We start from the raw sequence: 22196 nt of genomic DNA on the forward strand, positions 1-22196 counted from the left end.
GATACTACATACTTATTTCGCTGGGTTGATAATCTGAGGTACCAACTACATCAGATCAACAAATAAATGAGCTAGACCCATCCATTTGGTTTGTAACTCAGTGAACCCGTGCAGCATACGCTCAATTCGATGCCTACGAACGAACAGATTGACGCATATCAAATTACCCAGAAGCCATTTAGAAAACAAAAATTGTCCAAATTTCTCAGTTTAAATTGTATTATGAAGCAGAACAATGGGCTGGGAATAGAACGTTCCAAAGGCGAGTTGGTGCCACGCTGCTCAATAGAACTAATAGCAGCTGGAAGGGTGAAATGTGCCCTAAAATAAGGCCTGTTTATTGTGATTACTTCAAAACTACGGCAAGCAGCTGGGACATACGGTAATATTATGAAACTGGACTCCATGTCGGATGCAATGAATATATTTATCAGAAAAAAGCAGTGTCAAAAACGTTGTGCTCAGCCTGAAAAGAATCGAGCTAGCTAACTTAAAAATAGCTTTACATAAGCAATTTCGGTAGATAGCATCAGACTACAACGTTAGCTACACTTGTAGCAAACTCTTAAAACTTCTTCAGGATTGGTGGGTCCCCTACGGGACGGCTGAGCTAATGTAGGCTAATAAGATTAGCATGAGGTTGTAAGTAATAAGAACATTTCCCAGGACGTAGACATATCTGATATTGGCAGAGAGCTTAAATTCTTGTTAATCTAACTGCACTGTCCAATTTGCAGTAGCTATTACAGGGAAAGAATACCATGCTATTGTTTGAGGAGAGTGCACAGTTTTGAACATGAAAAGTTATTAATAAACAAATTAGGCCCATTTGGACAGTCTTGACACAAAAGTTTGAACAGAAATGCAATGGTTCATTGGATCAGTCGGACACATTGCACATACACTGATGCCATCTAGTGGCCGAAATCTAAATTGCACCTGGGCTGGAATAATACATTATGACCCGTCCCTTGCATTTCAAAGATGGTACAAAAAAATACGTTTTTTTTCTTTGTACTATCTTTTACCAGATCTAATGTGTTATATTCTCCGACATTCCTTTCACATTTCCACAAACTTCAAAGTGTTTCCTCTTAAATTCTACCAAGAATATGCATATCCTTGCTTCAGGGCATGAGCTACAGGCAGGTCGATTTGGGTATGTCATTTTAGGTGAAAATTGAAAAAAAAAGGGGCCGATCCTTAAGAGGTTTTTATTAACATTGACTTGGACGATCGCATCCAAAAAACGTATTACAAAGAATAAGAAAAAAATAAAAAAAGAACTTGCGACCTAGCCAGAAAAGACTGACATTTTAATTTACCCACCCCATGACAGATGGGCTTCTTTGTTGGACATGGGCAAGCAGATAGGACATGTCATGTTTCGCTTAACTGGTTGTACCAGGAAAGTCGCCGTATGTCATACCTGGTTTAAATGCCCCATGAGCAAAAATGCTGTGTCTACAGTTTCTTTTTCCAGCTTCTACGTCACCAACAGCTCTGGATAACTTCCCTTCTGTAATCTAATCTATTTCATATACATTAATTGACTTCAACAACAAACTGTTCTTTGCGTTTTTATTTGTGTTTCAAATACAGGAGAGTTATTTAAGGTAGACTCAGCGATATGACGTGGATGCAGAAAGTAAACAGCATAGTGGGTCAATTTCCGCAACAACTAAAAGGGTTGAAGCGCGAGGCTCAACTTCTCCACTGTTTTGGTCCCGTGGCTACCAGGCTGCAACAGTGTGAAGCGAACCCGTTCACATGCTCAGATACTGTGTATGACTGTGAGAGAGAAGTCTTACATCTCGCTCATCTCAATATCTGCGATGCTGCTCGTGGCAAAACATTTCGCTGAGTATCTAATGTATAAACAAAGATTTGTCAAGAACTGTACAATATTTACAGACTGTCTTTCCAAGGAAAAATGTCCCCCCCCCCCAAAAAAAAATGTTATAGTAATATGCAAAACATCAGACATAAAAATTAAATATGACTCATTTATAACCATTCCTGTAGGGGAACTTGATAATGTTTTTCTCTTTGCAGCTGCATGATTCTGATGAACTAAAGCACTACAATGTCGGTTTCAAATATACCCATTCTCTACAAAGTTGATGTCAGGTTTCCGTCTCATCCACCCATCTTTTGTGTCAAAGAAAAAAAATAAGACAGCTCGGATATGTGGGTGTACGTACAATTGAACGTTTAACATGTGAAAAATGTTAATGCTAAGGCGGCATCCCAGCACTCGTGAGAGTTTGTTAAAATCCTCCTCATAGAAATAATTTAAATGGGTTTATATATTATCACATAGCTCACTGGTGCCGCTGCCTACTGTCGCATTGAACAAGTGAGAGAATTAACACCGTTATGTTGCATCCTTTCCACAGACAAGCCATATATTCACACCGCTCACTGCACTCCTCTAATGCAATGTTTAAAAACAAATAATTTATGTAAAAACAGACAGTAATAGATTCTCTGAAACGTTTTTTGTCTGACGCACAGTTTTACGATGTCTGTGAGACAATCCACGTGACTAGGTGCAATAGCTCCTCCTTCTGCCTTCGGTGTATTTTCTCACCTTGGTCTTTGCCTCCTGATTGGTCAGTGTCATCTCTTGACCAATCAGGAACAACACCAGCTCCGGTGGGGGTCATCATCCATTCTCAAGGTCAAGTCAATTAATTGCTATATTTTTGTCATTGAACTAAGGAGAGGTCACTCTCCAAGGTCACACCTACCGACCCTCTTGTTCCTAGAGTGGCCTTTCAAGTTGTCCGTCGGACCCACACGACTCCAGGTGGGATGGGACCTCTTACCTCGTTCGCCCACCTCACCGTTCCTGGGGCCTAGTTTCTGTGCCTTTTGTTCTTTCGCTTTCTCTTTTCTTTCTGTCTTCCATCCCCTCTGTCTGTCGCTCAGGCCTTGGCGCTGAGTGTGAGCAGCTCGATGAAGGAGTTGAAGAGGGTGTCCAGCCAGCCCTGGTTGGCCATACACTGCTGCACCACCTCCTCCTGCCCAGGGTCCTCAGCCGCCTGCTCTATAGTGTTGGTCTGCCAGGGAAACACAAATATAAGCACAATATACAGTATATTTAGACTATGGTAATATGTCTATTTGAAAAATAGAAGGACATGTCTCAAGTCTATGGTGTGTCTACCCAAGGAATAAACATTATCTATGCTGGGTAAACACAATATTAATATAAACTAGGGCTGTCAAAGTTTATGCGTTAACGCGTTACAGCTTGTGACTAGTTCATGTTGAAGAACATGGATAAGTAGCCTAGGCCTGGCTGATCTGTTGTCTTCTGTGGAACTCACAACATAGTTGGACAGGTTGATATGCTCCGTGTTTCAGAAATGGGAAGAACACTCATTTAGAATGCCTGAAGCTTTAACAGTACTTGAGTGTGTGTGTGTGTCTATGTGCAAGTCTTAAACTTCAAGAACATTGATAAGAGGGAGTAAGCCTACTTAAACATTGAGAGCATTTTGTTTCTGATACAGATAATTGTGTGTTTCTGGCCCTTACAATCAAAGTATAGTATGCCTGTAACGCAATGCCCTGCTTTTTAGAGCCAAATTTAAGCAATTTCAAAAATTGCAATTAAATCGTGATTAACTACTGAAAAATCGTGCAATTATTTATTTTAAATTGTTTGACAGCATTAATATATAAACACAATATTTAGAATTCCTATCAACCATTGATTAGCAAAGATTAATTGAATTTACTCTATGTCAGCAGGGGATTTCAACCACAATATATCTGGTGTGTTTAAGCAAGGATAAAGGAATAAAATACATTTGGGTAATATTTCTGCTGGGTAAATTGAAACAATATTTAAATAAACCATAGTAGAGGAGACACAAATAACTGTTCTTGATCCAATATTTCAATATCAACAAGAGAAATATATATCAAATAGGTGTATCTATTACAATAATATAAAATACAGGGCGGATATCCTTACCTCTTTCTTGCAGTGTAAGAAAGTATGATATTTATAATGATGCAGGGAGTGATAGAGGCTGTAGATCCGACATGATTCTGTTGACAGTTTAAGGTCCTGGGGGAAGACAGATTAAAAACAATATATGGAGAGAATAAAATTCACCTATATAATCAAAGGTTCAACAGTGCGACATGAGAATGCACATGACGCACACCTGCAAATACCTACAAACAAACTACCAACTCATGGGAGAGATGGGCAACGCAACCTAGCAGCTGTTGAACTGATTGTTGGTAATGCCTTGAACGCAAAACACCCACTCACTGCAAATACCCACAAACACACCCGCCCCCTCAAAAACACACACCCAAAATACTTTATTTGAATCCACAAATTACATTACAGTCGAAGAATTGAATTGAAACAAAATCTTGAAGAAGTCTAGGGTTGAGAATACTTTCTGAAGTCAATGTATATGGACACTCAGGGATACAGCAAGCACCTTCTCCATACAGCTATGCTGCCCATGACAGCTGACACGGAGCAGTAACTAGCTAGCTGCTTTGCCTGTCTTACGCAGGCCTGCAATCTGAAGGCCATGTACTGTCAAGCCTATGTACACGGCCGAGGCTCCCAAACATCAGTACCACAACTTTGCACTGGTGTACAAATTACCTCAACTAACCTGTACCCCTGCACATTGACTCGATAGTGGTACCACCTATATATAGCCTCGTTCTTGTTATTGTGTTACTTTAGTTTATTTGGTAAATATTTTCTTAACTCGTTCTTGAACTGCATTGTTGGTGAAGGGCTTGTAAGTAAGCATTTCACGGCGCATGTGACAAAGTTTGATTTGAACGTTTAAACAAAATTGGGATCCTTAACGTTAAGAAGAATCAATAACCCAATTATTATTTATTTTAAATTTACATAGAAAGTAAACAGCATAGTGGGTCAATTTCCGCAATTACTAAAAGGGTTGACGCGCGAGGCTCAACTTCTCCGCTGTTTTTCTCCCGTGGCTACCACGCTGTGAAAAGCGTGAAGCGAACCTGCACACATACTGTGTGTGACTGAAATGTTGTATCTCGCGCATCTCAATATCCTAGCCTATTCATTGATGATAGGCCCCGCTTCACAGAAGTTGAGAGACATTGTGAGATAGAAACTGTGAGATACAGCTATTGATTGCCAATAGACAGGCCTAGTACACGATTCTGAATGTCTGCCTGGTGGCCGACCTGACTCTATCGTGACCCTCCCCTCTCTCCGTCCCTCGCTAGCTCGCTATGAAAGATGCGAGTGTTTATGTTCTTGACAGTACAGCATCTAAATTTGTCTCCTCTGTTAAACAAACGCTAAATCTTGACACTTGGGAGTTGACGTCGGAAGGCGACGTGCAAGGAGTCGAGGAATCAATTATTTTGGAGACGATTCCATCGCTACGTCATCGTCGGTAAGAGTTGGAAAAATGGCTGAGCAAGGCAAGCGACCGCAGCAAAGTCCTGTGTGGCAATACTTTTAGGAATTTCTATTGTTTTAACAGAAAACCGATAAAGCAGTTTATACATTAAATAAATGTTTTCCATTTGTCACATCCCTACTGGTAATCAAGGCATGATGGGGTGGTAATTCAGCAACTTGGCAGCAAAGGTCTGCTCCATATAGGAATCAAAAGAGCAACCCACCTCCAAAATGAGCAACTCCCTCTGGCCTCCCCCCACAACAACATCTGGCATATTTGGTATGCAAAACCACCTACATCAGAACTACCTACAAACACACACCTCTGGTTTGGGTAGGCTCTTCTTGACTCTGTTAAGGGTCTTGCGGTTGTAGCCTTCCCCACTGAGCCGCATCGACACAGCTCCTGAGTCCAGGGGGTCCGCCGCCATATGAGGATACATGTGCAGGGTCTCCTAAACGGGTGGAGAGAAAATGGAAGGAAACCACACACACACACAACCAGTCAAAAGTTTGTACTATTTTCTACACTAGAATAATAGTGAAGACATCAAAACAACACATAGAATCATGTAGTAACCAAAAAAGGTGTTAAACAAATCTAAATATATTTTACATTTTAGATTCTTCAAATTAGCCATCCTTTGCCTTGACAGCTTTGCACACTCTTGGCATTCTCTCAACCACATTCCTGAGGAATGCTTTTCCAACAGTCTTAAAGGAGTTCCCACATATGCTGAGCACTTGCTGGCTGCTTTTCCTTCACTCTGCGGTCCAACTTATCCCAAACCATCTCAAATTGAGTTGAGGTTGGATGATTGACGGAGTGCTGCATAAGATGACCTGGTCTTCACACTCTCCTTGGTCAAATAGCGCTTACACAGCCTGGAGGTGTGTTTTGGATCATTTTCCTGTTGAAAAACAAATGATAGTGGGACTAAGCGCAAACCAGATGGGATGGCATACTGCTGCAGAATGCTGTGGTAGCCATGCTGGTTAAGTGTACCATGAACTCTAAATAAATCACAAACAGTGTCACCAGCAAAGCACGCCCACACCTTCACACCACCTTCATGCTTCACGGTGGGAATAATTGATGCGGAGATCTGGTCACCTACTTTGTGTCTCACAAAGACACGGCGGTTGGAACCAAAAATCTCAAATTTGGACTCATCAGACCAAAAGGACAGATATCCACGGGTCTAATGTCCATTGCTCGTGTTTCTTGGCCCAAGCAAGTCTCTTCTTCTTATTGGTGTCCTTTAGTAGTGATTTCTTTGCAGGAATTCAACCATGAATGCCAGATTTACACAGACTCCTCTGAACAGATGATTTTGAGATGTGTCTGTTACTTGAACTCTGAAGCATTTACTTGAGCTGCAATTTCTGAGGCTGGTAACTCCAATGAACTTATCCTCTGCAGCAGAGGTAGCTGGGTCTTCCTTTCCTGTGGCGGTCCTCATGAGAGACAGTTTCATGATAGTGCTTGATGGTTTTTGCGACTGCACTTGAAGAAACTTTCAAAGTTCTTGAAATTTTCCATATTTACTGACCTATAATCTGCTGGTCCATCATTAAAGCAGTCAATCACGTAATGTGTTGGTCCATCATTAAAGTAATGAAGGAAATAAATTCCACAAATGAACTTAAGGCGCACCTGTTAATTTAAATACATTCCAGGTGACTACCTCATTAAGCTGGTTGAGAGAATGCCAAGAGTGTGCAAAGCTGTCATCAAGGCAAAGGGTGGCTAAATATATACACACACACAGTTGAAGTCAGAAATGTACATACACTTAGGTTGGAGTCATTAAAACTAATTTTTCAACCACTACACACATTTCTTGTTAACAAATTAAAGTTTTGGCAAGACAGTTCGGACATCTACTTTGTGCATGACAAGTAATTTTTCAAAAAATTGTTTACAGATTATTTCACTGTATCACAATTCCAGTGGGTCAGAAGTTTACATACACTAAGTTGACTGTGCCTTTAAATAGCTTGAAAAATTCCAGAAAATTATGTCATGGCTTTAGAAGCTTCTGATAGGCTAATTGACATAATTTGAGTCAATTGGAGGTGTACCTGTGGGTGTATTTCAAGGCCTACCTTCAAACTCAGTGCTTGACATCATGGGAAAATCAAAAGAAATCAGCCAATACCTCAGAAAAAATATTGTAGACCTCTACAAGTCTGGTTCATCCTTGGGAGCAATTTCCAAACGCCTGAAGGTACCACGCTCATCTGTACAAACAATAGTACGCGAGTATAAACACCATGGGACCACGCAGCCATCATACCACTCAGGAAGGACACACCTTCTGTCTCCTAGAGTTGAATGTACTTTGGTGTTAAAAGTGCAAATCAATCCCAGGACAACAGCAAAGGACCTTGTGGAGATGCTGGAGGAAACAGGTACAAAAGTATCTATATCCACAGTAAAACGAGTCCTAAATCGACATAACCTGAAAGGCCGCTCAGCAAGGAAGAAGCCACTGCTCCAAAACCGCCATAAAAAAGCCAGACTACGTAATGCAAATGCACATGGGTACAAAGATAAATGTCCTCTGGTCTGATGAAACAAAAATAGAACTGTTTGGCCATAATGACCATCATTATGTTTGGAGGAAAAAGGAGGAAGCTTGCAAGCTGAAGAACACCATCCCAACCATGAAGAACGCGGGTGGCAGCATCATGTTGTGTGGGTGCTTTGCTGCAGGAGGGACTGGTGCACTTCACAAAATAGATGGCATCATGAAGCAGGAAAATTATGTGTATATATTAAAGCAAAATCTCAAGACATCAGTCAGGAAGTTGAAGCTTGATCGCAAATGGGTCTTCCAAGTGGACAATGACCCCAAGTATACTTCCAAAGTGACAAAATGGCTTAAGGACAACAAAGTCAAGGTATTGGAGTGGCCATCACAAAGCCTCGACCTCAACCCATAGAAAATTTGTTGGCAGAACTGAAAAAGCATGTGCGAGCAAGGAGGCCTACAAACCTGACTCAGTTACACCAGCTCTGTCGGGAGGAATGGGACAAAATTTACCAAACTTATTGTGGGAAGCTTGTGGAAGGCTACCCAAAACGTTTGACCCAAGTTAAACAATTTAAAGGCAATGCTACCAAATACTAATTGAGTGTATGTAAACCTCTGACCCACTGGGAATGTGATGAAAGAAAAAAAATCTGAAATAAATCATTCTCTCTCCTATTATTCTGACATTTCACATTCTTAAAATAAAGTGGTGATCCTAACTGACCTAAGACAGGGAATTTTTACTAGAATAAAATGTCTGGAATTGTGAAAAACTGAGTTTAAATGTATTTGGCTAAGGTGTATGTAAACTTCCGACTTCAACTGTATACATATATAAAATTTAAAAAAAAAAATCACTCAAACGTTTTAGAACACCTACTCATTCAAGGGTTTTATATTTTTTACTATTTTCTACATTGTAGAATAATAGTGAAGACATTAAAACTATGAAATAACACACATGGCATCATATAATAACCCCCAAAAAGTGTTAAACAAATCTAAATACACTGCTCAAAAAAATAAAGGGAACACTTAAACAACACAATGTAACTCCAAGTCAATCACACTTCTGTGAAATCAAACTGTCCACTTAGGAAGCAACACTGATTGACAATAAATTTCACATGCTGTTGTGCAAATGGAATAGACAAAAGGTGGAAATTATAGGCAATTAGCAAGACACCCCCAAAAAAGGAGAGATTCTGCAGGTGGTGACCACAGACCACTTCTCAGTTCCTATGCTTCCTGGCTGATGTTTTGGTCACTTTTGAATGCTGGCAGTGCTTTCACTCTAGTGGTAGCATGAGACGGAGTCTACAACCCACACAAGTGGCTCAGGTAGTGCAGTTCATCCAGGATGGCACATCAATGCGAGATGTGGCAAAAAGGTTTGCTGTGTCTGTCAGCGTAGTGTCCAGAGCATGGAGGCGCTACCAGGAGACAGGCCAGTACATCAGGAGACGTGGAGGAGGCCGTAGGAGGGCAACAACCCAGCAGCAGGACCGCTACCTCCGCCTTTGTGCAAGGAGGTGCACTGCCAGAGCCCTGCAAAATGACCTCCAGCAGGCCACAAATGTGCATGTGTCAGCATATGGTCTCACAAGGGGTCTGAGGATCTCATCTCGGTACCTAATGGCAGTCAGGCTACCTCTGGCGAGCACATGGAGGACTATGCGGCCCCACAAAGAAATGCCACCCCACACCATGACTGACCCATCGCCAAACCGGTCATGCTGGAGGATGTTGCAGGCAGCAGAACGTTCTCCACGGCGTCTCCAGACTCTGTCACATGTGCTCAGTGTGAACCTGCTTTCATCTGTGAAGAGCACAGGGCGCCAGTGGCGAATTTGCCAATCTTGGTGTTCTCTGGCAAATGCCAAACGTCCTGCACGGTGTTGGGCTGTAAGCACAACCCCCACCTGTGGACGTCGGGCCCTCATACCACCCTCATGGAGTCTGTTTCTGACCGTTTGAGCAGACACATGCACATTTGTGGCCTGCTGGAGGTCATTTTGCAGGGCGCTGGCAGTGCACCTCCTTGCACAAAGGCGGAGGTAGCGGTCCTGCTGCTGGGTTGTTGCCCTCCTACGGCCTCCTCCACGTCTCCTGATGTACTGGCCTGTCTCCTGGTAGCGCCTCCATGCTCTGGACACTACGCTGACAGACACAGCAAACCTTTTTGCCACAGCTCGCATTGATGTGCCATCCTGGATGAACTGCACTACCTGAGCCACTTGTGTGGGTTGTAGACTCCGTCTCATGCTACCACTAGAGTGAGAGCACTGCCAGCATTCAAAAGTGACCAAAGCATCAGCCAGGAAGCATAGGAACTGAGAAGTGGTCTGTGGTCACCACCTGCAGAATCACTCCTTTTTTGGGGGTGTCTTGCTAATTGCCTATAATTTCCACCTTTTGTCTATTCCATTTACACAACAGCATGTGAAATTTATTGTCAATCAGTGTTGCTTCCTAAGTGGACAGTTTGATTTCACAGAAGTGTGATTGACTTGGAGTTACATTGTGTTGTTTAAGTGTTCCCTTTATTTTTTTGAGCAGTGTATATTTTAGATTCTTCAAAGTGGGTGCGTGCGTGTATGCATGCCGACTACCGTTCAAAAGTTAGGGGTCATTTAGAAATGTCCATGCTGATAATGGGCCTGATAATGGCATATCAAGAAGCTGATTAAACAGCGTGGTCATTACACAGGTGCACCTTGTGCTGGGGACAATAAAAGGCCACTAAAACTTGCAGTTTTGTCACACAACACACAATTCCACATGTCTCAAGTTGAGGGAGAGTGCAATTGGGCATTCAGACTGCAGGATTGTCAACCAGAGCTGTTAAGTGAACAGAGTGCCCTATGGTGGTGGTGGGGTTATGGTATAGGCAGGCATAAGCTACGGACAATAACCACAATTGCATTATATCGATGGAAATCTGAATGCAGAGATACTGTGAGGAGATCCAAGGCCCATTATGAGGCCCATTTCTTTAAAGGCATCTGTGACAAACAGATGCATATCTGTATTCCCAGACATGTACAGTGCCTTGCAAAAGTATTCATCCCCCTTGGAGTTTTTCCTATTTTGTTGCGTTACAGCCTGTAATTTAAATTGATTTTTATTTGGATTTCATGTTATGGACATACACAAAATAGCCCAAATTGGTGAAGTGAAATAGATTTTTTTTTCTTGTTTCAGAAAATTTCCTGAAATAAAAAACAGAAAAGTGGTGCATGCATATGTATTCACCCCCTTTGCTATGAAGCCCCTAAATAAGATCTGGTGCAACCAATAAGCTTCAGAAGTCACATAATCAGTTAAATAAAGTCCACCTGTGTGCAATCTAAGTCTCACATGATCTGTCACATGATCTCAGTATAAATACACACACAACTGTTCTGAAAGGCCCCAGAGTCTGCAACACCACTCAGCAAGGGGAACCACCAAGTATGCAGCACCATGAAAACCAAGGAGCTCTTCAAAACAGGTCAGGGACAAAGTTGTGGAGAAGTACAGATCAGGGTTGGGTTATAAAAAAATATTCAAAAGTTTGAACATCTCACAGAGCACCATTAAATCCATGATAAAAAAATGAAAGAATATGGCACCACAACAAACCTGCCAAGAGAGGGCCACCCACCAAAACTCACAAACCAGGCAAGGAGGGCATTAATCAGAGAGGCAACAAAGAGACCAAAGACAACCCTGTAGGAACTGCAAAGCTCCACAGCGGAGATTGGAGTATCTGTCCATAGGACCACTTTAAGCCGTACACTCCACAGAGCTGGGCTTTACGGAAGAGTGGCCAGAAAAAAGCCATTGCTTAAAGAAAAAAATCAGAAAACACATTTGGTGTTTGCCAAAAGGCATGTGGGAGACACCCTAAACATATAGAAGAAGGTACTCTGGAGATGAGACTAAAATTTAGCTTTTTGGCCAACAAGGAAAACGCTATGTCTTACGAAAAACCCAACACCTCTCATCACCCCGAGAACACCATCCCCACAGTGAAGCATGGTGGTGGCAGCATCATGCTGTGGGGAAGTTTTTGCATCGACAGGGACTGGGAAACTGGTCAGAATTGAAGGAATGAAGGATGGCGCTAAATACAGGAAATTCTTGAGGGAAACCTGTTTCAGTCTTCCAGAGATTTGAGACTGGTCAGAGGTTCACCTTCCAGCAAGACAATGACCCTAAGCCTACTGCTAAAGCAACACGAGTGGTTTAAGGGGAAACATTTAAATGTCTTGGTATGGCCTAGTCAAAGCCCAGACCTAAATCCAATTGAGAATATGTGATATGACTAAGATTGCTGTACACCAGTGGAAACCATCCAACTTGAAGGAGCTGGAGCAGTTTTTCCTTGAAGAATGGGCAAAAATCCCAGTGGATAGATGTGCCAAGCTTATAGAGACATACCCCAAGAGACTTGCAGCTGTAATTGCTGCAAAAGGTGACTCTACAAAGTATTGACTTTGGGGGGGTGAACAGTTATGCACGCTCAAGTTCTGATTTTTTTGTCTTATTTCTTGTTTGTTTCACAATAAAAAATATTTTGCATCTTCAAAATGGTAGGCATGTTGTGTAAATCAAATGATACAACCCCCCCAAAAAATCTATTTTAATTCCAGGTTGTAAAGGCAACAAAATAGGAAAAATGCAAAGGAGGTGAATACTTTCGCAAACCACTAAAAACCATAGATTAGGGCCGAATTTAAAATAAAAAAAATATTTAATTGACTGATTTTCTTATATGAACTGTAACTCAGTAAAATCTTTAAAATTGTGGCATGTTGCTTTTATATTTCTGTTCAGAATATATACATTTACAGTATATTCAGAGCAGGTTACCTGGTGCTGAGTACTCATGTTTACTCTCCTCATCAGTCTCCTCTTCTGTTCCACGATGATGCCATCAATCTTCCTCATTCCAGGGAGGTACAGCTCATCTGAGGGAACCAATGGAGATGGAGAGGAAAGCCTGATTAATTGGATATGTTTCAAACGACTGTCAATCATTCCAAACCTGGAGAGGCTAACCAGGGGCATATTCAGTTGATGACATGTTTTGCTACATTGCGGAACAGTTTGTACTGAACCTAACGCTTTCCCACAATGCTGTGCACTGTTCAACATTCCTCAAGGTATGTTTGGTCCTGTTTGGTGTGTGTGGCGGGGTGTGGCCTGATCAATATTGGTGTAGAGTTGCACATTTTGGGGAATATTCAGGTGGAAACTTTCCGTGGGAATATATGCAAATTAATATTAATACCATTTAAATGTAGATGTTTTTTGCATTGGATATATTTACCATATCATATGGAGACAGAAACATAAACCTTTTTCCTTATCATAAGTAGACAATTGCAAATTATTAAATCCTTCCAATAGAAAAAAACAATTCAGCTACGAATTGAACTTTAATTAAATGAGTTGACTCGTCACATGGGATGACTTCACTGAACAACAACGAAGGGAATATTGAATGATCCCCAATGATCCATCGCATCTCCCAAAAATATTTTCAACATATGTCTGTAAAATGATAGTCTAGAAACTAAAGCTTTGGTTGTCTTCCTCTCAGGCTTCCATGTTTTCTCCCTGGACCTCCTCAATGTCCACCTCTTGAACATTGGACTCTGAGGCCTCATCTTCACTGTCACGTTCTAACCTTGTTGAGGATGGCTCATTGTCAGCCCCAAAAAGCCTCAAATTTGCCCGGATGGCCACCAATTTTTCAACCCTTGTATTGGTCAGCCTGTTGCGTGCTTTGGTGTGTGTGTTCCCAAACAAGGACCAGTTGCACTCTGAGGCAGCTGATGTTGGTGGAATTTGGAGGATGATGGAGGCAACAGGGGAAAGAGCCTCAGATCCACAAAGTCCCTTCCACCAGGTGGCTGATGAGATATATTGGCACGACTGCCAAATTGCCTATGGTGCCATCCCAAAGCCCTTGCTTGGAAGTGTACTTCGCCAGACTGCCAAGAACCTTGCCCTCTTCCAGGCCAAGGTGGCGAGACACGGTAGTATAGGCTTTGTTGATCTCTGCACCAGACAGGATGCTCTTGCCAGCGTACTTGGGGTCCAACATGTATCCATTGTTTATGAGCTTTAGGCAGAAGTCTTCACGCTTTTTCATGTATTTCAGAACTTCAGTTTCCTCTGCTTAGCGCAACAGTGAAGTGGGCAGGGCAGTACAGATATCTTCTCTTACATCTGCAAGCAGAGTCTGAACATCAGACAGGATGGCATTGTCTCCCTCAATCCGTGCAATGGCTGCTATAGGTTTCAGGAGTTTCAGGCTGCTTACCACTCTCTCCCAAAATACGTCATCCAGGAGGATCCTCTTGATGGGGCTGTCCATATCGGCAGACTGATACAGCTTGGAGAGACTCCTTCCCCTTCAGGAGACTGTCAAACATGACACCCCAACAGTAGTTGCTGGGCAGCTTCAATGTGGTGCTCTTATTCTTCTCACTTTCCTTGGTGAGGTAGATTGCTGCTATAACTTGATGACCCTTCACATACCTAACCATTTCCTTGGCTCTCTTGTAGAGTGTATCCATTGTTTTCAGTGCCATGATGTTTCAATGCATGAGCAGCACAGCCAATGGGTGTGATGTGAGGGTAGGACTCCTCCACTTTAGACCAAGCAGCCTTCATGTTCGCAGAATTGTCAGTCACCAGTGCAAATAACGTCTGTTGTCCAAGGTCATTGATGACTGCCTTCAAACTCATCTGCAATGTAGAGACCGGTGTCTGTTGTCTCTTGTGTCTGTGCTCTTGTAGAATACTGGTTGAGGGGTGGAGATTATGTAGTTAATTATTCCTTGCCCACAAACATTCAACCACCCATCAGATGATTGCAATACAGTCTGCGTTCTCTATCATTTCAACTCTGTGGAACTCTGTGGAACTCTGCGTCCAGCAAATGAGTAGATAAAGCATGTCTGGTTGGAGGAGTGTATGCTGGGCGAAGAACATTCACAAATCTCTTACAATACACATTGCCTGTGAGCATCAGAGGTGAACCAGTTGCATACACAGCTCGAGCAAGACATCCATCAGCATTTCTCGGACTATGTTCCTCCATTGAGTCAAAAAAACCATCTGATTCCAAGAGGACCATGAGCTGTTGCTATCGATAAGGTGTCCGATTCATCATTTTCACCTCAAATAAAAGTAGAGGAACTTTTGTCAGAGGTTGCATGTTGTGAGCGCTGAGGGAACTTTATGCTCTTGGCCAGATGATTCTGCATCTTTGTTGCATTCTTCACATATGATTTGGCACAGTATTTGCAAATGTACACAGCTTTTCCTTCTACATTAGCTGCAGTGAAATGTCTCCACACATCAGATAGTGCCCGTGGCATTTTCCTGTGAAGATTAGAAAAAAAATGTTTAAAAAAAAAGAATACAATTCCATGTACAGATAAATAGTTAAGCAGTTAGATTAAACAACTCCTTTGTAAGATAAATGTTTTAAAATGAAACATGTATGGAAACTGGTGAATTAACCCTCAGTTAGCAGGCTCAAGCAAGCTAAAACCCACATGGTAGCAAAAACTAACTATCAGAAATTGTTAACAAGTTAGAAATTACTTAAACGCTTTGCTGTAGGCTACTATTTACTAGTTAACAACAAATCATGCATGTCATATAAAATATATTCACCCCACCCAGTATTGTAATCAAAACTTACCAGAAAGCATGTAGTCCTTGGCTCAGACAGTGTAGTAGTGTGGGCTCAATAGCATCTCATTAGTGTGCTGGATCTTGAGAATCAGCTGTACATGTGATGGAAGAGTGCACTGTACATGTGATGGAAGAATGCACTGTGCATGCAGAAGGTTGCAATTCCATTGAGTTGGGGATAGTTTAACCAAAATATGTCACAGGACCTAGAATTGCCTTGTGTATCCCACAAAAAAGGTTCACTGTTATAAGTTAAGCAAAATTCCTGGGCTGAACTTCCCATGGAAAATTCCCAACCCTTTGCAACCCTATATGGGTTTGACCATTTGAAATCTCAAAACCGAACAATTACCATAATCACAACATTCAACTGGTTGTTCAAAACATCACTGTTTCCATTCAAATGAACGTTGCACGTTTGGCAGTGCCTTCCCTTATCAAACTCTTTACCGACATATTACAGCTGATATAACACTATTTGCTTTTCAGAAATGAGCACGAAACAATCAAGGCTAAAGGTCAGAAACTATCCCGAACACACACTGTACCTTATTCACACTGTATGGCCGACCCAAATCACACTGTGCTGACTCAGATACTTTCTTCTCGCCTTGTCCTTTCTAGAATGGTTCCAGCTTTATCAATAAGTGTATTGAGGACGTTGTCCCCACAGTGACTGTACGTACATACCCCAACCAGAAGCCATGAATTACAGGCAACATTCGCACTGAGCTGAAGGGTAGAGCTGCCGCTTTCAAGGTGCGGGACTCTAACTCGGAAGCTTACAAGAAATCCCGCTATGCCCTGCGACGAACCATCAAACAGGCAAAGCGTCAATACAGGGCTAAGATTGAATCATACTACACCGGCTCCGACGCTTGTCGGATGTGGCAGGGCTTGCAAACTATTACAGACTACAAAGGGAAGCACAGCCGCGAACTTCCCAGTGACACGAGCCTACCAGTCGAGCTGAATCACTTCTATGCTCGCTTCGAGGCAAGCAACACTGAGGCATGCATGAGAGCATCAGCTGTTCCGGACGACTGTGTGATCACGCTCTCCCTAGCCGACGTGAGTAAGACCTTTAAACAGGTCAACATACACAAGGCTGCGGGGCCAGACGGATTACCAGGGCGTGTGCTCCGAGCATGTGCTGACCAACTGGCAGGTGTCTTCACTGACATTTTCAACATGTCCCTGATTGAGTCTGTAATACCAACATGCAGAACACCATAGTCCCTGTGCCCAAGAACACAAAGGCAACCTGCCTAAATGACTACAGACCCGTAGCACTCACGCCCGTAGCCATGAAGTGCTTTGAAAGGCTGGTAATGGCTCACATCAACACCATTATCCCAGAAACCCTAGACCCACTCCAATTTGCATACCGCCCAAACAGATCCACAGATGCAACCCCTATTGCACTCCACACTGCCCTTTCCCACCTGGACAAAAGGAACACCTATGTGAGAATGCTGTTCATTGACTACAGCTCAGCGTTCAACACCATAGTACCCTCAAAGCTCATCACCAAGCTAAGGAACCTGGGACTAAAAACCTCCCTCTGCAACTGAATTCTGAACTTTCTGACAAGCCGCCCCCAGGTGGTGAGGGTAGGTAGCAACACATCTGCCACGCTGATCCTCAACACTGGAGCTCCCCAGGGGGGCGTGCTCAGTTCCCTCCTGTACTTCTGTTTACCCACGACTGCATGGCCAGGCATGCCTCCAACACCATCATTAAGTTTGCTGACGACACAACAGTGGTAGGCCTGATCACCGACAACGACGAGACAGCCTATAGGGAGGAGGTCAGAGACCTGGCCAGGTGGTGCCAGAATAACAACCTATCCCTCAACGTAACCAAGACTAAGGAGATGATTGTGGACTACAGGAAAAGGAGCACTGAGCACGTCCCCATTCTCATCGACGGGGCTGTAGTGGAGCAGGTTGAGAGGTTCAAATTCCTTGGTGTCCACATCAACAACAAACTAGAAGAATGGTCCAAACACACCAAGACAGTCGTGAAGAGGGCACGACAAAGCATATTCCCCCTCAGGAAACGAAAAAGATTTGGCATGGGTCCTGAGATCCTCAAAAGGTTCTACAGCTGCAACATCGAGAGCATCCTGACCGGTTGCATCACTGCCTGGTACGGCAATTGCTCGGCCTCCGACCGCAAGGCACTTCAGAGGGTAGTGCGTATGGCCCATTACATCACTGGGGCAAAGCTGCCTGCCATCCAGGACCTCTATACCAGGCGGTGTCAGAGGAAGGCCCTAAAAATTGTCACAGACCCCAGCAACCCCAGTCATAGACTGTTCTCTCTACTACCGCATGGCAAGCGGTACCGGAGTGCCAAGTCTAGGACAAAAAGGCTTCTCAACAGTTTTTACCCCCAACTCATAAGACTCCTGAACAGACTATTTGCATTGTGTGCCCCCCCAACCCCTCTTTTACACTGCTGCTACTCTCTGCTTATCTTATATGCATAGTCACTTTAACTATACATTCATGGAAATACTACCTAAATTGGCCCGACCAACCAGTGCTCCCGCACATTGGCTAACCGGGCTATCTGCATTGTGTCCCACCACCCGCCAACCCCTCTTTTTACGCTTCTGCTACTCTCTGTTCATCACATATGCATAGTCACTTTAACGATACCTACATGTACATACTACCTCAATAAGCCTAACTAACAGGTGTCTGTATATAGCCTTGCTACTCTTTTTTCAAATGTATTTTTACTGTTGTTTTATTTCTTTACTTACCTACACACACACCTTTTTTTCGCACCATTGGTTAGAGGCTGTAAGTAAGCATTTCACTGTAAGGTCTACACCTGTTGTATTCGGCGCACGTGACAAATAAACGTTGATTTGATTAGCTACGGTGAATGAGTAACCAGGCTAGCCCAGTTCAGCCAGTGTCCCTACAGTGTCCCTTTATATCAATTACATCTAACTCATAACAAGAATGACTTAGGGCCAAATCCTCAACTTGGGATACGCATGAGACAACTTGTACAAAGATCCTTGACATATTGCAAGATTAATGTCCATTCCTTCAGTGTTGAACCTTTCTCTGCCCCAAGGAAAGTTAGGATTTGTCCAAAGGGTGGCGGGTAAGTTAGACTTTCTGCACTTGTTATGGACAAATCCAAACTTTAACTCTCTGGGTGCCACTGGGATGTGAGGCGAATGAGGTGAAAAATTCAGAATGTTTTCAGTTAGCGATGTTATGAATAGATCAGACATGATAGATCATCATATCTGAACATTCTGTAACTTTGAGCGCTCCTGAACAGGGCTGTCCGTGTTCATTAGGACACGCCATGATCAGTTCCAAATAGTCCATACCCATTTCAGTCCAATTTCTTCCATTTGGAGCCTAATGAACATGACCTAGGCTAGGGCTACATGATATAGGCCAAAAAATGTAATTGCTATTTCTTTTACCAAATATAGCGGTCTGATTTGCAATATAGATCAAAACACGAGTCTACTGTTGGAATCATAAAAGTAGAATGGCATTTAAGAAGCAAAGTGGAAAGCAGCATTGTTCTTGTTTGGAACAATCGGTTAACTGCATTTGACCTAACAGAGCAGCATGCAAACCTATTTTGAATCTAACAGTGGGGAGGAGGAACTGCGCTGCTTGAGTGCGCTGCAAGGCTTTGTGTGCGTGGGAAGCAGCTGCAACAGGAGACAGGGAAAGAGACGACAGAGTAAACTATGACGATATTGACAAAAATCCATATCACGAAAAAATACATTTTTTGCAATACTGATCAATTCTATTTTTGGAAGGTGCACAGTTACTCTCCGCCTTTCTTACATCATCTCAAAGAAATGTCCATAATATATTAGCCTAAGTCATTTGGTTACCAGGTGGATCCAGCAAAAGGCTGCAAAGGAAAGTAAGGCATAATAAACATTTTCCCCAACTCAACTTTATTCAGAAAAACATCACACACATTAAATTGTGATATGAACAACTGACAAGGGCAAAGTTCCCAGCGCTTATGTCAAAATCCTTCTGGGTAACTTTACCTTTCATTGTAAACAAAAAATACATTTTCCAAACCCAGTTGAGATTGATTACAATCTCAACTGTATTAGTTCTTTAGTTAACCATTTGAAATTAGTGGCTAAATAACAAAATATAAAAATATTTTGAATAATAGGCTGAATATTATCTTAAATAATAAATATCAGCAACAAAAAGCGCTGTTCAGTTTCTCGTAAATACACTGAACAAAAATATAAAAACACAACTTGTGTTTTATGAGCTGAAATAAGACTGCAGATATTTTCCAACATACACAAATTTGAGCACAAATGTTTACATCCCTGTTAGTGAGCGTTTCTCCTTTGCCAAGATAATCCATCCACCTGACAGGTGTGGTATATCAAGAAGCTGATTAAACAGCATGGTCATTACACAGGTGCACCTTGTGCTGGGGACAATGAAAGGCCACTAAAATGTGCAGTTTTGTCACACAACACAATGCCACAGATGTCTCAAGTTGAGGGAGTGCGCAATTGGCATGCTGACTGCAGGAATGTCCACCAAAGCCGTTGCCAGATAATTTAATGTTAATTTCACTACCATAAGCCGCCTCTCGTTTAAGAGAATTGGCAGTACGGCCAACTGGCCTCACAACCGCAGACCACGTGTAACCACGTCAGCCCAGGACTTCCACCCAGACAGCTGATGAAACTGTGGGATTGCACAACCGAATAATTTCTGCACACTGTCAGAAACCGTCTCAGGGAAGCTCATCTGCTTGCTCGTCGTTCTCACCAGGGTCATGACCTGACTGCAGTTCGGCGTCATAACTGACATTAGTGGGTAAATGCTCACAGGCACGCTGGAGAAGTGTGCTCTTCACGGATGGGTCCCGGTTTAAACTGTACCGGGAAGATGGCAGACAGCTTGTATGGTGTTGTGTGGGCGAGCGGTTTGCTGATGTCAACGTTGTGAACAGAGTGCCCCATGGTGGCTGTGGGGTTATGGTATGGGCAGGCATAAACTATGGACAACGAACAAATTTCATTTTATCGATGCCAATTTGAACGTGCAGAGATACCGTGACGAGATCCTGAGGACCATTGTCGTGCCATTCATCCGCCAGTCATTCATTTTACGAAATTAAAATGAAAGACAGGTTATCCTGTAAATTCAGCAGGATATGGTGGGAAATAGGCTATTAGAAGTGCCATCATTCTTTAATGAATTATATTGTTAATGTTGTCTTTGGTGTGCTTATCAATGCACAAACCCCTTTTCCATCACTCCTAATTAAAAATAATAATAATATTGATAGGTCATATGAAAGTTTTACAGAGCATGGAGTTTCAAATGCATGTATTTTAATGACTATTTTTAACAAAAGAACACCTGACTAATAAAAATATTTTAAAATCAGTCATCTTCCTCAAATATGGTCCGGAGAAAAGGATGATGGCCCATTTTTTTTGCGAGAGTGATGGAATCTAATTTGATTGGTCCTCAACTCAAACACTTCATTCAGGATAAAGAGTTAGCAGGTTAAAGCTAAAGCATTCGTTGCCATAGAAATGTACTGAAAGGTGAGCCACCTTCGTGTCAACGGCCCCAAGTTAAACAAGGAATTGACCAAAAGTTAGCACAGTAACTTCTCTATCCAGCTTTGTGGTTCACCCCTCAGGGCTGTTTGTGTATTGTGAGGTGTGCGGGTTCTGCTCTCACCGTCTGTGTCCTCCAGGGTTTGGATCATGTCGAGGTCCAGGGCCGTGTGTGTGTGTGTGTGTGTGTGTGTGTGTGTGTGTGTGTGTGTGTGTGTGTGTGTGTTGAGCGCTCACCTTCTGTATCCTCCAGGGCTTGGATCATGTCGGGGTCCAGGGCCGTGTGTGTGTGTGTGTGTGTATGTGTGTGTGTTGAGCGCTCACCTTCTGTATCCTCCAGGGCTTGGATCATGTCGGGGTCCAGGGCCGTGCTGACCAGCATCTCCACATAGCTCCTGAACATCTCCCGCATGGCCCGGTTGTTCACCCTGCCTTGCACTGTCACTGCAGAGGTTACACACACACACACACACACACACACACAGGGTTGTCACAATACCTGTAGCAGAAATTGAGGAAAACAGGCATAATGGTTTCTTATGTTGCAACCCAGAGTCCCATTTGTTTCATCTCCAAGCTATAGCACACAATGTAACATAACACTCCTAAATGGCCAAAGAGCCTAGTCTGCATTGTGTTTTCCTTTATGCCATGGAAAATGTTGTACCGTATTATCGTGACAACCCTACACACACAGCTCTACCTATTTGCCAAACACATTCCTGAAAGCTTCTTTTCGTCTTCCCTTCTATTCACTGCCTGGCGCACCTATTCCATTTATTATAGGGCAGATACAGACACATATCACTACCCATCACTCACAGAATCCCTCCACCCAGTTGGACTGCACAAATACCGATACATATTAGGCTAAACATACAGTGCCTTCAGCAAGTATTGACACCCC

General features: G+C 42.8%; 1 protein-coding gene across 1 annotated transcript in view; it reads right to left on the reverse strand.

Moving 5' to 3' along the window:
* Positions 1-1201: 1201 nt before the first annotated feature.
* Positions 1202-22196, reverse strand: part of LOC120060914 (proline-rich protein 12-like) — a 51829-nt gene continuing 30834 nt past the window's right edge. Inside the window, exons 11-15 of the mRNA XM_039010343.1 lie at positions 21614-21733; positions 12835-12932; positions 5761-5892; positions 3989-4084; positions 1202-3065 (exon numbers count right to left, since the gene is read on the reverse strand). Coding sequence (XP_038866271.1) covers positions 2931-3065; positions 3989-4084; positions 5761-5892; positions 12835-12932; positions 21614-21733 — 581 coding nt within the window. The 3' untranslated portion in view covers positions 1202-2930. The remainder of the gene's footprint in view (positions 3066-3988; positions 4085-5760; positions 5893-12834; positions 12933-21613; positions 21734-22196) is intronic.

The sequence above is a fragment of the Salvelinus namaycush genome, chromosome 16, assembly GCF_016432855.1.
Source record: "Salvelinus namaycush isolate Seneca chromosome 16, SaNama_1.0, whole genome shotgun sequence".
In the NCBI taxonomy this organism is placed as follows: Eukaryota; Metazoa; Chordata; class Actinopteri; order Salmoniformes; family Salmonidae; genus Salvelinus; species Salvelinus namaycush.